The following is an 18,163-nucleotide window of genomic DNA, read 5'->3' on the forward strand; positions in this document are numbered from 1 at the left end:
TTGTTCTAATTGGTTTTCGTTTTTATTTCGCAGCAGCATCAAAACATCATCATCAACATCATAATCATCTCAACCATCCTCATTAACATCTCATCTCATCAAAATATAAACAAACAGGTGAGTGCAGTGTTTCATTATTTGTGAGCTCGCGTTGTGAAAAATAAATAACAAAAAATATAAAAAAAATACAAATATCCATCGTCCAAAATTGTCTTTTCGATTTATTTACAACAACACATACGGCCGCTTTACAACGCGTCGCGTATTCCTTTTTGTCTTCTCTGATTTTTTCGGTGTTATTATTGAACAGTGAAAACCAATAAAAAATAATTTTTGTTGCAAAATTTATTGTGGAAAAAAGTGCAAAAAAATTGTCAAAAACACTGTATTTTTCATTAGTGAATGGTGGTGTAATTATTAATAAAATTTAATTAACAGTCGTGTTAAATTTTGCTAATTTTATTAATAAAATAATTCATTTGTTTATCGGGAATTAATTACTTAATTATTTCCATCGGGTTACTACTGTCTTGTTGTGCCTAACAAAAGAAAAAAACCACCGAAAAATACTCGAAATTATTCCTTCTATTCTCGCATTATTCCCTGTTCAATAATACACAATAATATAAACATACATACGCTAGTGACATACGTACGTCGTCGTCGGTCTCTTGCTTGTTATATACACACACATCACTTACATACATACCATTGCTTTAGGCAGCTGTAGCTAGCCTAGTGAAAATAATTTTTTTCGTTTCTCTTTTGTTTGCGTGTACGCTACACACATCGGGTCGGTCGATTGGGGCTGGTTTACACGTTGGGTACAAAAGAGAAAATTGTTTGCATATTAAATTGCAGTGTGTGTATATATAAAAATAAATACATTTTGGGACATTTTCGTTTATCGTGCACCTTACAGTCCGCATTTACGATAATATTAATCGGTTTGGAAAAAATTATTATTTTATTGTAATTGGACATTAAAATAGTAATTTTTTGCCGTTTTTAATATTTTTGGTATCGTAAAAAATATTTCAAGCTTATTTATTGAATATTTTGACATAAATATTATATATTTATAAATTATTTTTTGAATTTTTTCGAAATATTTTTGCTTTTTTCGATATTTTATACACTTTTTGAACATTTTTCGAAATTATTAAAGGGTTTTCGTTTGTTATCGAACATTTTCGGCGATTTTTGTTGATTTTTCGTAAAATTTGCTATTTTCGTGGTTTTTTTGTGAAAAATCTTGGAAATTCTTGTTGGTTTTGGAAAGAAATTTGATCTTTTCGCAAGAATTTAAACCTTTTTCGATTATCTGAGTTGAAAATTTTTCGCTTTTATCGTTTTTTGTCGTATTTTCTGCTTGAAAACCTTGGGTTTTGATTTTTTTTCGTAATTTTTGAAGTTTTCGTGCGGTTTTAAAGAAAATCTTTGCAAGATGCCTTTCACTCCTCTCAATGATTTTACCCGAGTTTCGGATAATTTTGAAATATTTTGTGTTAAAATTAAAGACGCGAAGGAAGAAGACTTAGACTTCTTTATCTTAGAAATTAAAAGTACCGAGTTAGTTAAAAATTGGTCCAAGGTGGAAAGTTCCTTTGATAACTGTTTAGAGTATCTGAAATCGGCTGAGGATACTACTGCGGAAGACATTGGTGTTGTCGATGGAAAATACGCGGTAGTTTACGAAATTTTTATGGAATGTCAGGCCATTATCAATAAATATTTAAATAAATTTCGGCGGTCTCGAAAATCGTCCTTGAGCTCATATAGCAGCTCAGTGGTTTCGTTAAATCAGGATCTTTCCGATATTCCTAAGGATGGACAGGGTTTGTCTGCCACTCCAAGGGAAGCCCCGAGAAACGATCCCGGTTTAAATAACACGAATTCGTCTACTCACACTGTTCGAAGTGTGGGTATTCAGGCTTCTAGCTCCCCAATATCAGGTATTGGGAATTCTAGGGATAGCTCGAATTTTGCTATTGACCCGCCAAATTTAGACATTGTCCATAATTTAGCTTTGCCTCCATGCGATATTTCCATTTTCGAAGGTGATTTTCTCTCGTGGCCTACTTTTAGAGACTTATTTAGCACGGTCTATATTACAAATTCTAGATTGTCGGATATTGAGCGTCTTTGTCATTTGACGCAAAAAACTAGTGGGGAAGCTCGTGAAATTGTTTCCAAATTCCCTTTGACTCACCGTAGCTTCAGTCTAGCATGGAATGCTTTGAAATCGACTTATGATAATCCTCGTTTGTTAATTCATAGTCAGTTCAAAGTATTATTTTCGCTTCCGGTACTTGAAAATGAGACGTGTTCGGGTCTCAAACAAATCCAGCGAGGTATTAATGGTTGTTTGTCTGCAATGTCCATTTACGACGTTAGTACGGAAAATTGGGATCCGTTCTTGGCCTTTATTTGTCTTCAAAGGCTCCCAAAATTAACACAAACTTTGTGGGAGCAAAGCGTGAAAGACAAATCGTCTATTTCTTTGTGGAAAGATCTCGACAGTTTTCTAACTGAGCGAATTCAGACGCTCATGTGTCTTCACGACATGAGAGGAAATGATTCAGTTAAAAAGTCTAATATGAAAAAACTTCAAACACACATGGTTAATACTAATTCATCTCGTTCTCCACAAACCTCGCGGAAAAATGATTGCATCCTGTGTCCTCAACAGTTCCACTTGCTTTTTGAATGTCCTCGATTCAAAAATATGTCCCTCTCGGCTAGGTTTTCCACAGTGAAACGTCGTAGATTGTGTGTGAATTGTTTGCGTAAAGGGCATGAGGTAAAAAATTGTGGTAGTCATCGTCGGTGTTCGAAATGTAACCGAAATCATCATACGTTGTTGCATCGTAGCGATTCGTCTCCTAACAGTTCGACTACAAATGTTCCTTCGGTCAACCGAAATGCAACTAATTCGTCCAACCCTTCACTCGTCGAACGGTCTCGTCCATCCACTTCCACAACAGTGCAAACAATGCATGCTTGTCACAATCAGTCTGTTCTTTTAGGAACAGCTATGGTCCATATAATGCATCATGGCATCTCGTACCCCGCTAGGGCTTTAATAGATCCAGCCTCTGAATCATCTTTTCTGACAGAGCGACTACAGAATAAGTTGAAACTTCCTGTATGTTCAACGAATGCAGTTATTTCGGGTGTGAATTGTGCAATTTCGGCAAATTCACGAAAAGTTTGTCCCATTAAAATTAGAAGCCCTTGCGATCCCTCGGTATTTTTAGAAACTCGTGCATTGGTATTGCCGTCAATTTCTGGGAACTTGCCCTCGTTTGCAGTTTCAGCTGATTTCAAATCGCAAATGCCAAGTATTCGTCTGGCAGATGTTAATTTGTTCGATTCGCGTCCTGTGGATCTTTTGCTGGGTGCAGACTTGTATCCAAAAATCGTGTTAGATGGTTGTCAGTCAATTTTGTCGGGAGCATTGCTTGCTCAAAATTCTGTTTTCGGATGGCTTGTCACTGGACCGATCCCATCGTCGGAAGTTCAAACATTTGCCACTACTATTGACGTCGCTGAAGAGGACTCGTTGAATAAAACTTTGTTGCGGTTTTGGGAATTAGAGGAGATTCCTAAACGGAAAATGTTGACTCCCGCAGATCGTAGCTGTGAGGAAAATTATGTCAAAACCACGCGTAGAGATTCAGAGGGAAGATATATCGTGACGCTACCTTTGCGATCAGAGTTCGGTGAAGACATTGTTTTGGGAGAATCTCGTGCTAACGTTCTTAGACAATATATTCGTAATGAAACGTCTTTGACTAGGAAACCATCCGTAAAAGTAATGTATGATAGGGTCGTGATCGAGTATTTAGAACTTGGCCACATGAAGCCAATAGATATTTCCACAAATGATAGCACTCTTTCGTGTTATTTGCCTCATCATCCGGTGATTAATATGGAGAAACAGACTTCTAAGTTGCGTGTCGTTTTTAATGCCTCCAACAAAACTTCGACCGGGAATAGTCTGAATGACGCGTTATATGTTGGGCCTACATTACAACTCGACTTGGTGCTTTTGTTACTTCGTTGGCGAGTGTATAGATTCGTGTTCAATTCAGACATCACTCAAATGTATCGGCAAATTCGCGTCGACCCTAAACATACCCCGCTTCAAAGAATTCTCTATCGGGACTCGCCAACCAAACCAATTCTCGATTACGAATTGCAGACGGTAACCTTCGGCCTAAATTGTGCGCCTTATTTAGCAATTCGGACGCTTTTGCAACTCGCAGATGAGACTGAGACAGAATTTCCACTCGCGGCTAAAATATTGCGAACCTCCATGTATGTGGACGACGTGTTAGCAGGGACTCATGATCTAGAGACCGCGTTAATCGCTAGGGACCAATTGATCGGTGCACTTTCTTCAGCAAAGTTCGAACTAAGGAAGTGGACGGCCAATGACAAGTCCATTCTCGATGGTTTCCCTCCCGAGCATTTAGTTGATGCTCAAGTTTTGTCGTTTGAGGAAGCTAGTGGTTCAAAGCCCCTGGGAATTAGGTGGAACGCTAGGTTGGATTCGTTTTACTTTGAAGTTAGTCCCATTGAAACTAAGCCTCAGTATACTAAGCGAGAAGTACTTTCGGCAATCGCCAAACTTTTTGACCCAGTTGGTTGGTTAAGTCCGGTTATTGTAACGGCGAAAATTATAATGCAAAAGGTCTGGATGGATCAGATTGGTTGGGACGACCCCCTTTTGCCCGCTACTTATTCGGAGTGGCGTAAATTCGTTGATGATTATCCCCAAGTAAATTTAGTAAAAATTCCTCGGTGGATTCGATATACCCCGGAATGTTCGGCTGAACTTCACGTATTTTCGGATGCCTCGGTTAAGGCATATGCGGGGGTAGCGTATATTAGAATTGAGTCTCCAGATAAAAATGTGTTTGTTCATTTGTTATCGAGTAAGACAAAGGTAGCCCCCTTGAAATCGATCTCACTCCCTCGGCTGGAGCTTTGCGGCGCAGTGTTGGCGTCTGAACTTGTAAAAATTATTGTTAAAGAGATCGACTTAGAATTTCGTCAAGTCTACTGTTGGACGGATTCTACAATTGTTTTGTCGTGGCTTAGGAAAACCCCCTCCACTTGGACTACATTCGTGGCGAATCGAGTTTGTAGAATTCAGGAAAACGTTGGTAACCATAATTGGTATCACGTTAGGTCGGAAGATAATCCTGCAGATTTGGGTAGTCGTGGAGTTTCGCCGGCAGATTTGGCTGCTAACCCTCTTTGGTGGCATGGTCCGAGATGGCTCAGACTAGGCAAGTCGGATTGGTCTATTCGAGACCTGGTTCCGCTTGGAACTGAAATGGAAATGCGTCCGGTTCATTGTCACTTTTCGTATTTCTCGTCCAATTTTGAAGATGTGCTGGAAAAGTTTTCGTCACTTATGAAAGCACTTCGTGGTATGGCTTATTGGTTAAGACTCATTCGACAGATCCACCCACGTCATAAGGGTAACTATTCGTATCCACACCCCAGGGTTTCCGCTGCAGAATTAAACGAGGTTCGAACTAAATTAATTGTTACTGCCCAAAAACTCCATTTCGCAGACGAGTATCAATGCCTAATAGATAATAGGCCACTGCCTAGAAAGAGTCCTCTTGTTCCTTTCAATCCGATTATTGACGAAAATGGTGTCATGAGAATGGATGGTCGGCTAACACGTTCGCCAACTCTTTCGTATTCGGAACGCAATCCAATTATCCTTCCATACAAAAGTAGGTTTGCTCGACTCTTAGTAGAATACGTCCATCTAAAATGTGTTCATGGGGACGTACAACTCATGCTTAGAACGTTAAGAATGGAATATTGGATTCCACGAGTTAAAAATATGATTCGCTCGGTAGTGCATAATTGCAAAATATGCCTTTTGGAGAAGAAACGACATTGCAGTCAAATAATGGCTGCGCTACCTCCAGAGAGAACCATTATTGATAGGGCGTTCAGTACAACGGGAGTCGACTTCGCTGGTCCTTTCGACGTTAAGTCATTTACTGGTCGTGCGTGCAAGATTACAAAAGGATACGTTTGTGTGTTCGTTTGTTTTTCTACTAAGGCGATTCATTTGGAAGCAGTTTCGGATTTATCGACTGATAATTTTTTGGCCGCACTTCATCGCTTCATAGCACGTCGGGGTTGTCCCCACTCGATATTTTCGGACAATGGTACGAATTTTGTGGGTGCTTCTCGCGAGCTACGTCGAAATTTTCGAGAATTCATTCGGGATAGTTGTGATTTGGTCTCTTCTACATTCGCAGCTCAGGGCCTTTCATGGCATTTCATTCCAGCTGGTGCTCCACATATGGGTGGACTCTGGGAAGCTGGAGTGAAAAGTTTTAAGCAGCACTTTCGAAAACAGGTTCGAAACGTTCGGCTTACCTTTGAAGAATTGGCCACTGTATTGGCAAGAATAGAGGCTTGTTTGAATTCGCGTCCTCTGTGTCCGATGTCGGATAGTCCTGATGAACTGATAGCATTGACACCAGGTCATTTTTTAATAGGCGCGCCTTTACTTGCTCCTCCTGAGCCTGTCGTAGTGGACGAACCGTTATCGCTCGTGAATCGGTTTCGTAAAGTTCAAGCTCTTGCCCATTTGTTTTGTATTAGATGGAAGGAGGAGTATTTGAAAACTCTGCACAAGCGGTATAAGTGGAAATATCCCGAACGGGAAATTGAGAAAGACGACCTCGTTGTCATTCGTCAAGAGCAGCTTCCTCCGACGTCATGGAAGTTCGGTCGAGTAGAAAATGTCTACCCGGGAGTTGACGGCCACGTTCGTGTCGTGGATGTTCGTACGTCAAACGGCGTTGTAAAGCGGCCCATATCTAAGTTGGTCACTCTGACCGACCAATCCTCGAACTCCGAGTAACTTTTAATTTTTTTTCGCAGTAAAATGGACGCTTCAAATATGTTCGGCATCGATCTCGTCATGCAGATTGATAATCATTTGGAAAAGGCAGATAAAAAGAAGCGGACTACCTCGGAGGTAGTTGAAGAGTTGGTGAAGCCGATATCCGCCGTTAAGCTCACCGAATCCGAAACGGAATCCGTTACTGCGGATCCGATATCAATGGCAACAATTCCCGAATCCGTCACTGCGGGTTCTATTGGGGTATCATCGAAATCCGTCACTGCGGATTTAAATAAACAAAATTCGACATCTGAATCCGTCACTGCGGGTTCTTCCGTTCCCAATTCGCGCGCGGTGAATACAGATCGGGAGCCCGAATCCATCACTGTGGGTTCAGCTGTGGCCTCCCATGTTCGCACTGTAGAAAGAGAGCGTACGTCCGTAACTGCGGGCGATTCGTACACGCCTCATAGATATAGCTGTCGGGTATGTCAGCGTCGGCACTCGTTGAGCGCTTGTAAAGAGTTTTTGGCGATGTCTCTTGATTCGCGTTTTAATGTGCTAGCTAAACATCTGGACTGCACTCGTTGCTTGGGTAAGTGGCACCAAGCAACATATTGTCATAGCAATAAAGTGTGCTATAAATGCGGCGGTAGTCATCATGTCTTGTTACATGATGACAGGAATGATTTTGGCCCAGGGTCTAAGGCATTGTTCCGTCCGCGTCCTAGTTCGAGGTCCAGTCCGTATCCAAACTCTGCATCACGTCCGAGTTCAAATTTGGAATCTCGTTCGTCCGAGGTTTCCAGAACGATTTGCCCCCCATATCATAGTACTCTTGGGGTCTTGTCTTTACAAACGGTTGCGACTTTATCACCAAGCCTTGTCGCTCTGCTGACGTGTGTGGCACAACCCTTCCCAGTACGTGCAGTGCTGGATCCCTGCTCTACCCAGAGTACAATCTGTTCATCCATGGTAGACCATTTGAAGTTTCCGACTTCCAACTTAGACGGTTTCCGGCTTTGCCGGATCTCAATAGCTTCCGTTTATGACCCTTCGCAAACTATCTCGTTTGTGGCACGAGTGGCTGATATGAGTCACGTATACACCCCAAAGGAAGCGGTGCCTGAAAGATTGAAGGAAGCGTTTCTTGGGCTCCCCTTGGCGGACCCACACTTTTTTAGGCCTAGTCGCGTTGCTCTGGTGCTTGGTCCAGATGTTTACGCTAAAGTGGTGACTCACCGAGTGCAGGCGTTACCGGGGCTACCTATAGCACAGTACACCATATTTGGTTGGGTGTTATCTGGCGCGTGCTATACGTAGTCCAGGTTCATGTACATACATATGTTATTTATAAGAATTGAATTATGAAAAAATGAATTGGAATAAAAATGAAATGGCTCACAAACACTGCACCACCTATTCTATTATATAAAATTTATTGTTATTGTACATCTTTATCGGTCTGTGTTACAACATTGATAATGTTGCAAGGTCGGCGCCAATGTTTAAGTAAGAATTAATATTTGGTTTAAATTTGCATTGTTTGGAAATGCACGCTTTTCGCACTATTTTTATTGTGTTTAATTTGCATACTCGTTAGAAAACGGCCTACTCCCTTTTTGTTACAACATTGATATGTCATCGAGGAGTTTTCTAACGAGTGTTGTTTTTGCGCCTACGCGACCTTTCGGCATTATTATTGACACTTCGTTTTCGATCGCCACTCGTAACACAGGTAATCTGTTCTTCCTATTTTCCCTTTATTTTTAATTTATTTATTATTTACTCAATAAAGCTTCTGCTTTTATATTCTTTGAAATTAAAACGTTCGTGTTTTATTTCTTCTCTTTTTCGAAACGCAATTTCGGCGCCTTTACAGATGTAGTTTTGGAAACTCTTACTTATGGGTATAAAAAGTACAAGATGGTACTAAATTTGGTACAATTTGGATTTTGGTGAACGGATAGAGCTGGAAACCTGAGATTTTTAATTCAGATTACTGTTAGAATTTAGTTTTGGAAATTGGTGCTTATGGGTACAAAAAGTACCTAATAGTAATAAATTTGGTACAATTTACATTTGGGTGAAAGGATAGAGCTGGAATACTGAGATTTGGAATTAAGATTACTGTTGGAGATGTGGAGGTAGTTTTGGAAATTCGCATATATGGGTACGAAAATTACTAAATAGTACTAAATTTGGTACAATTTTTATTTCGGTGAACAGATAGAGCTGGAATAATAAGATTTGGAATTAAGATTATTTTTGGAGTTGAGGTTGAGATATGGAGGTAGTTTTGAAAATTCGTAGATATGGGTACGAAAAGTACTAAATTGCACAAAATTTTATGCAATTTGGATTTAGGTGCTCGGATAGACCTGGAACACGCTACAGGCCGCAATTATGGACCAATCTCCCAATTTTTTATGTAGGTCGGGTTCAGACCAGAATAGACTCCTATAATTTTTGGCGATGATCGTGAAATATTTAGGGGTTGAAATGGACCAAAAACGAAAATTTTATCCAATTTTGTAGCGGCTCTATAGGCCGCAATGGTAGTCTGATCGGCGGGAAATTGTAAGAACGGTTTAGGTTTACGGTAAAGAATATGCCTGTAGTTGTAGATAATGGTCAGATAATATTTAGAGGTGTAAATGGACCAAAACTTTTGTGTGAAATTGATAAAAATTTTAGTATAATGGATATATCTTTATTACTGGAACACATGTTCCTCCCACGTAAGTTATGTTTGAAAGTGTAACTCTTGACCTTTCCATTGATTCAAATTATGTTGATGTTGTAGCGTAATAATAATCACGCTAGATTTCGCAGTTATAGCTCAATACTGAAACATTTCTGCACGAGGTAAGAGTTTTGGTCAAGGAGAATGCCAATCGTCTTGGATAATAATAGGATGGTAGTTAGCGGGTGAAATTGGCACTAATTTTTGTGTTAAAAATATTCAAATTTAGTTCTTGTTCCATATTTTAAATTCTTGGGGGCATGTTCCGACAAGTTACGAACGCGAAACTTGAAAACTAACTCTTGACCTATCCGTTGATGCATATTGTAGCAATATATCGGTTAAATAACAGAACTACAGTCGAAATCGTCATATCGGTTATAACGACCATATCCAAAAGTCCCAAATTTCTGGGGCCCTTTATAGCCCTATCGCTTATAACGACATATCGGTTATAGCGTCGAATTCCGTCGGTCCCTTGACCGACGTTATAAGCGATTTCGACTGTACTATTGTCGAACATATAAGTGGGTTACTTTATCGTTTTAGCTTGTTTGCAAATAACTACATTTACCGCATGCTAGAAAATTTCATGATAAAGAAATTCCAAGTTTTTTTTTTAAATTGATGCAAATTACAATTCTGTACTGGGTCTGATGTTTGTGTACCATCTTTGGTAAAAAGCAGTGATATACCTCGAAATATTAGGCGTTTTATACCTCAGCCTTTAGGCTAACGATGGTTTATACACTTTTATTCGACCAAATATGTGTCTAATCGAAATAGTGGTTTTAAACTCCAAGTATGTTTTTGCGGAAATTCGTTTCAGACAATTTGGAGACGTCTGTCTGGCTGGTGCAATCAAAAGTTCGTAAAAGTTCATGCAAAAGTTCGTAATATTTTTCTCGATATTAGTTTAAGTTCGAAAATGGGTCATATGGACCCACTCCTTCTTTCACGCAAAAGTTCACAAATTTTCTGTAAAATGGTGCGAACGATAACTCTTGAAGGGAGCAATCGATTTGATCCCAATTTTGCTCATCATATTATTTCTTCTATCATACGTAGGGTTCGAATATGGACTATATCGGTCCCGACCTGCGGGTATCTCACACACAAAATTTAAGAAAAGTGCAGTGTGAGGACTCTTGTCGGATCTATTAGAAGCAAACTCGTGATACAAAACCATATATTTTATTTATTTTTTTTTTTGGTCAGAGGCTGGGTTTATCTCTTCGTCAGCACAGCGGTAAAAGTCGTCTAATGCAATTTTTAAATTCTTTTAGTTTCATTCTTATAAAAATTTTAAAACAAAATATAACGTGTCGCAATAATATAAATTCCGTATAAAACTATTGCTCAAGGCAAGTGGTGTAGGGTATCACATGGTCGGGCCGTCCGACTATAGCCCTCTCTTACTTGTTTTGATATGTGGAGGTGGTTCTACAAAAAGTACTAAATGGTACTAAATTGGGTATTGGGTTTAGGTGTATAAGTTATTTTTTGTCATTTGGCATTAGGGTCACTGTTTGTGTGTAGTTTTGTGATATGGAGTCGGGTTTGGTAATGCATTCTATAAGAGTACGTAAGGTACCAAATGGTACTAAATGTTGTATTAGGAGTATGGATATAGTTAAAATTCTGAGTTTTTGTATTAGGGTTTTTTTGGTATTGAATTTTAACAATGCGTACCATAAGTATACGGGTGCACACCCGCCTTGCACGCTAAAGGTCGTGGCTTCGATTCCCAGGCCAAACAACATCAACGGTGGCAAAATACCCCTCAGTGATGTTGGCGACATTTCCTGAGTATTTCAGCCTTGTAAAACTTCTCTACAAGTGGTGTCTTAGGACACGCCGTTCGGACTCGGCAATAAACAGTAGGTCCCATATCATTGAGCTAATATGAATCGGGGTGCACTCATTGATATGAGAGAAGTCTCCCTTGTCCCATCTGGGATGTTTGTGGAACAATTATTATTATTATAAGTATACTAAAAGAAATGAGCAAAGGCTATGGTCGGGACGGGGTCGACTATGTGATACCATACACCATTACTCCTGTTCATACGATTTTCACTCGTAAACATTTCTTTTAGGGATATACTAAAGTTTTCACCTATCTGACTTTTATACCAAATGATTTAAGGCGAACTGAACCAAAATAATTAATATTGAATTTTATATTTGACTATTGCCGACATCCACCTGGTACTGATTGAAAGCTTTACTGGTCTTCTTGATTAGCATTTTAAATGTCTTTAATAAACAAAATAGAAGCAGAGGTATTTGTCATTAAAGTAAAAACTTCAATATATAAAAATTGTGTTAGCTTAGCACATTTTGCAGGCGGGCTTTCCGTTTGGAATACGACTACTAAAAGCGGAGATATTCGAATAAGAATAAAATTTTGAATTTTTAACCACAGAAGTTTTTTGTCCATTCCGACTGATGAATGTTATCCGACCATCTCCAAACTCAACAGGCTTGATCCTCTATGGGACCCTCATTAACCACTAAAATTTTGTGAGGATCCGATCAAAATTGCGACCTGTAGCGTGATTTAAAAAATGGAAAGACGGGGTGCAGGAGAATCTGCCTGCAACAGTTTAATGTTTTACACTCTGATAAAATGTTCAGACTTTATTTTGACTCCTGAACATCTCGAGTTTCTCACGATCACGTATTTCTTGCTCTTTCTTCTTTCTATTGACTGCAGGGTTGGTCTGTATGTCGCGTTCATTTCTTCCGTAGCCTTACGACACTCCTGATCGTACCATGAATTTTTAGGTGGTGGATTTTGTTGGATGAAAGATACCAAAGAACGGTCCTGACCAGCTTTAACATGGCAAAGTCCAGGATTTATCTTGGTCTCTCTTTCATCTCAAGTGGACACTGACCTCTCCGTGTTGTCACCTGGGAGCTGCCTTTAACACCCGTTAAAGGGAGCGAGCTAACATGTGCCGCGCGTTCATCCATAACAACGTTAAAAACTTGGGTTTGGGTGTCGGGTTAGTAACACTCCCCTAGAAAAAGCAACCCACTATGAAACAAGTGAGCCAAGGCTGTAGTCGGGTCGGGGCCGACTATCTTATACCCTACACCACTACCCCTGCGCATGATCTTTTGACTGGTAAAATACAAAATATTAAAATTGGGATAGCTTAGCGCCTATGCTCTGAATGACTTCATTAATACAGGTAAATTTTTTTGAAACGCATTTAAGTGCATCGTCGTTACGACTTCCATAGTAAGGCTTTGCTTTTGGAAAGTCCCCAACCACAGCTGTGATATTCGTCATTATAAGTAAAATCCCAAAAATGAAAAGTTGGGTTTGGGCTTGAACGCCTACGACACCCAACTCTACATCGTTAGAAAGTTGATATTCTCTACTTTCATTGTCAGATTTTGTTTTTGGTATACCCCCTATGGAAGCTAAAATATTCTCTTTGTAAAAAAAAGTTAACTTTTTCTTTAAATAACTTTTTTACCCATTCCGAGCCCTAAATATTATCCGACCATCACCAAAATCAATAGGCTTCTTCAACTCCGGGACCCCCATCAACACACAAAATTTGGTGACGATCCGATTAAAATTGCGACCTGCAGCGTGATTACAAGGTTTAGATGGACAGACGGACGGGCATACATAGCCAGATCGACTCAGCTCGTCGTTGAATAATGAAATTTTGTATGAAGAACGCTGTTAGTTGAGATGTGGATGTGGTTTTAGAAGTACCTACTATAAGTATACGAAGGATACTAAATGCTACTTAATTTGTTATTCGGCGTAGGGGTTTTCCGAAATTTGGTATTATGTGAATTTTGGGTGTAGTTGGTTTTGGAAATACTTTAGTACGCACAAAAGGTAGTAAATATTGACTTGGGCCTAGGGATAGAGTTAGTTAGGTCAGTGTTGCTGTGCAGGGAAGAGCTTTGGACATAAGTACCATAGGTAAACGAAATATACAAACACTTGGTAAATGGTACTCCCAATAAAAATATATACGGATAGAGTATGAATTCTGAATTTTGGTATTAGCGACAGTTTTGGTGTGTACGGTTGAGATGTGGATGTGGTTTTGGAAATGAGTACTATAAGAGTATGAAAGCTACTAAAATTAGAACAGGAAAAAAAGGTTCAGTTTTAGAATTCTGAAATTTGGTGTTAGTGTTATGGAGGTGATTTTGAAAATTTTTACCATAGAAGTACGAAAGTAATAAATAATTTGTAAACAAGTATGTATTGCGTCTTTCCGGAATTTTGAAATTTTGTATAAGCGTACAGGTGATGTGTAGGATTGTGATATGAAGGTTGCTTTGGAGTACTAAATTTTGGAAAAATTTGGTCTTAGATGAAAGAATAAAGCTGGAATTCTCTTATTAGGGCTGGTGCGTAGGATTATGAAGGTCGCATTAGAATCGGGTACTATATGTACAAAAATAAATAAATTTGGCACATTTTGGTATTGGGATAGGATAGAATTGGGATTCTGAAATTTATAATGAAGCTTACGGTTGATGTGTAGGGATGAGATACGGAATTCGCTTTGGAAAAATAAATATAAGCGTACGAAAAGTACTAAATTTGTTACAATTTGGTATTATATGAAGGAATATAATTGGAATTTAAAACCTGTCTTTAGGATTGATATATTGAGATTAAGATTGAGATATTTTGGAAAATATAGTTATAAGCATACGAAGAGTACTTAATGACCGTAAATTTAGTATTGGGTGATGGAATAGATCTGGAAATGTGTACTACATGTGCAATAAAATATTAAATAGTACTAAATTATTGAATGAAGGCCAGTGACTCTAAGCTTAATAGGTTATCATGAAAATATGGTTCTTGAAATTCAAACTACTCGAATGGCCTGTTTTACTAAGACGCTTTCAATTCAAATTTGTCGAACATCAACCAAACTTCTTTTTTTTTCTGAAAAATGTATAAATAAACTCATTTTTGTTTTCAAACAAAAAATTCACCATAACAGCTTGTTATCCGAACGAATTTGAAGTCGAATCGTTTTACATATTGGAAAGGAATCGAATTTTGTAGTTTGAATAAATTGTTCAAATTTCATTGTATTTATTCTAGAATAAATAAAACGGGGGTCTGTTTTCATCCCCTTTTCTATAAATGACAACTTTTCGCTAACGAAGTAGCGGGCACATTCAGAACCATTTACTATTATTTTCCATATCGCACGTCATCCCCTTACCATCATTACATTTGCAATAAGATCCCAATCAGTGTCGAATAGAATTCTTCGAATTATTTATGCAGCAGTTCCGATTACTAATCAGTCAACGCATGTATTTTTCGCCACAAAGTCCTTAACAAACTCACATTGTCGAATATTTCCATGAAATGCTATCATTAGCATTTCACTTGATATTTAGATTTAAAATTCTGTTTTATTGTAAACGTTTTTTAGTCTTTTTTCATTTGATTGATCCTTTTGAATGCTGCTATGGTTTCAGACTATTCGTTTTCATATTTTGTATCGTTTTGTGTTCTGTGTATGGATTTGTGGTTAAAATTTTGCGGTATGCAATATTGTTTTTGTGTGTTGCTTTTCGTTCATGTTTAAAATGTGTGTACTTTTTTCTGATTGTTTAGGTCAAATAAAAATTGAATAGGAAAAATATGCATTTGGTTTGTTTATGTTAGAAAAAGACGTGATTCCATAGTCACATTATATAACTAGTTCAAATTTTTATTTATTTATTTTTTTTTTTTTTTTTTGGAAAAATACTTTGTGTTTTTATAAATTAGAGAATGTTATTGGAATGAACATGTGTTATTATAAAAATTTATTAGTTCAGTGAATATGAGTGTCATACAATTAAAATGGTTGGTTGTTTGCAGATATTTTAAGTGTCAATAAATTAAATACCGTTTAAAGCGATTTAGTTTCAATCTTCTACTAGCGTCTGGAAGCACAAACATATTTTGTAAAAATAGCTACATATTTTTAAAATCAACATAATATTAGAAGTATTCATGGATGTGAATTGTTTTTTGTAAATTAAGACAAACATATTACTTAACAAGTAAACAAAGGCTACAATCGGGATGGGCCTACTATCCGATACCCTACACTGCTTCCTCTATTCATATATAAAAAGGCGGAGTGTTAGGATTTTGATTGACAATTTATGATTTTTTATATATTTTTATGTATTCCCAAATTGCACTAAGATTTTTTTACAAAGTCAATTATGTAGATTTTTCTTAATCAATTTTCTAATGGTTGTTAGTCATAAATACACCATACCATACTCAAATTTGGAACTTTTTGTCAAGTACTTTAAAAATAACTCAATTTTCATTCTAATTTGTCTATTTCTCCATCGTTCTCTTTCGGTTCTTGTCTGTGTTTGTCTCTCCTCAATGCAACTGGGAACAACAGTTGATTTCCCAGCAAAACTAGAAATAAAACGTACATCGAATTTGGAAACCTATCTGCACACACTACACAAGGCGACCAATTACTCGTTGCGGGTGCTGGCATATACGGCCACTGGTGATGGTGTAGCCAGTCAGCCGTTATATTGCCAAACGGAGGATGATGTACCAGATGCACCGGCTGCCATTAAGGCAGCAGCTCTAACAGCAGATTCCATTTTGATTTCATGGCTGCCACCGAGAAATCGGAATGGCATAATAACCCATTATACAGTCTATTCAAGAGAAGCCGGACGTAAAGGACAGGCCAAATGTAAGTATTGTCCCACGACCACCCCAATCACAACCAAACAGTCAATGTCATTCTATTTTTCACTTCCTGGTTTACCCCCAAAGAAGATGATCATGATGATGATGTTGATGACCAATACTCAAAGTTACCAAAACCCACAGAAAAAAAGAAAAGTAAATCGAAAACAAAAATTGAAGTGAAGAATTTGAGAAGTTGAAATAAAACTTTATTTTTTTGTGTGTAAAACAGAGGAAAAGAGGGACACAAAAACATGGTGATAGGAAAAGTTTTTCATTGAAAGTCATGAAAGGTGCAGTAATATCCGCAAACTTTGCTTTAACGTACTATTCGCATTTGAGCGAGAGATTTTTAATACGCACACTATAAGCTGGTTATTTTTCCTCGATATGTTTTTTTTCTCCTTCGGAATGAAGTATGAAAGCCAGGGGAGTCATGCTTTTCGTGGATGGCATTGTATTTACTTTTATTAGCTGAACTTTTTTTCCTTCTTGGCTGTCTGGCTGATTGTAGATTTGAAATGTAAAAGTTTTGGCATTTAATTTCAATTTAATGCCCCTTTGGTATGGAAAAACGTAAGAAGAATGGAGAAAGTTTGCAAAGGTTTTTTCTTGTATTTTCAATTCTCCATCCCAATTCCCAAAAAAAGGGTAATCATTTGTCGGTGTAATTATCACATAATTGAATGGAGATCTTAATTACCAATGTCTTGTGGACCAAGACATTGCCAATTAAGACCTCCATTCAATTTTTGGTAGAAGAAAACTTTTTTGGTTTTATTTTTCTGTGGGAAAATTAAGAAAGTTAATTAATTAACAAAAACTTTTACACAATGTAGAAGGTATTTGGTGCATACAAGCAACAGCTTTTGAGATATTAAAGCTGCGGGATAAGTCAAGGTACGACTTATTGATTAACTGGGGCCTATAGTAGCCAATCTTAATTCGAAAAATAGGAAAAAATCCAATTGAAATACTAACAAGTGAGCAAAGTCTACAGACGGGAAGGGACCGACTATGTGATACCCTATACCACAAAACTTTGTTGATCTTTCTGATTAGCATTTTACATTTCTCAACAGACAAAAGTTAAACCTTGACATATATACAAAAAACAAGTAAGAAAGTATCACTCAGCTGTTCCGACAGAGATATAATCTACGCCTCTGACGGAAAAAGAAGCAAACACAATAATTATGCCGAAAAATAAGTGGAATCATAATGTATCGTATTGCGGGGATGTATTATTAATCATTAACATAGATAAGTTGAAATATTTATTAAATTACGTTAAACTAAGTTTGAAAGACATTTTTAAAAAAGTTTGAAAGTTATCTTTCACACTAGCCATTTTGGTATGTGTCGGCAGTGTATATTGGAGCTCTTAAAACATTATCTAAGGAAGTATGGACTTACCCGGGAAAAATTGTACCGTTGTAATAGAGCCGTGAAAATGTTTCAATTAGATCTGAGACGAGTCCTCAAACTGAACTTTTCCCAAATTTTATGTGGAGGTACCCGAAGGAAGGGACCAATATAGTCCACATTCCAACCTGATACATGACTGAATGAAATAATATGATGTATACAGTTTGGACCAATCAGAAACTTGTAACGTGACATATGTCACATACATACAAGAACACCTATGGTCTTCCACTACCATCGTAATAACAATTAACCGATATGCTCTCAACAGCATGGTCCATCTACGCCAGTCATACATTGAAGTCATTTGTTTGCTATAATCGATGGATAATACGAGTAATTCGCAGTCACTTCATACCAGCTGTGACTT

General features: G+C 37.9%; 2 protein-coding genes across 4 annotated transcripts in view; both read left to right on the forward strand.

Annotated features, from left to right (window-relative positions):
- Dscam3 (Down syndrome cell adhesion molecule 3) overlaps positions 1-18,163 on the forward strand; it is a 457,425-nt gene that overhangs the window by 375,273 nt on the left and 63,989 nt on the right. For 2 of the 3 annotated variants that reach the window (XM_073960642.1, XM_073960641.1), the window contains exon 23: positions 16,061-16,369. The exons of the other annotated variant lie outside the window; for it this stretch is intronic. In XM_073960642.1, the coding sequence (XP_073816743.1) occupies positions 16,061-16,369 (309 nt within the window). The remainder of the gene's footprint in view (positions 1-16,060; positions 16,370-18,163) is intronic. 3 annotated transcript variants of the gene reach the window in all.
- LOC141389301 (uncharacterized) lies at positions 83-8,344 on the forward strand. Its single transcript, XM_073960644.1, has 2 exons — positions 83-117; positions 6,931-8,344. The coding sequence occupies exon 2, from the start codon at positions 6,935-6,937 to the stop codon at positions 8,213-8,215; it is 1,281 nt and encodes a 426-aa protein (XP_073816745.1). The 5' UTR covers positions 83-117; positions 6,931-6,934; the 3' UTR covers positions 8,216-8,344.

This window comes from Musca autumnalis, unplaced genomic scaffold (assembly GCF_047663935.1).
Source record: "Musca autumnalis isolate F117 unplaced genomic scaffold, ASM4766393v1 scaffold_1, whole genome shotgun sequence".
Classification (NCBI taxonomy): domain Eukaryota; kingdom Metazoa; phylum Arthropoda; class Insecta; order Diptera; family Muscidae; genus Musca; species Musca autumnalis.

Coding starts and splice junctions, on each gene's coding strand:
- LOC141389301 (XM_073960644.1), top strand. CDS start 6,935: ATGGACGCTTCAAATATGTTCGGCATCGATCTCGTCATGCAGATTGAT.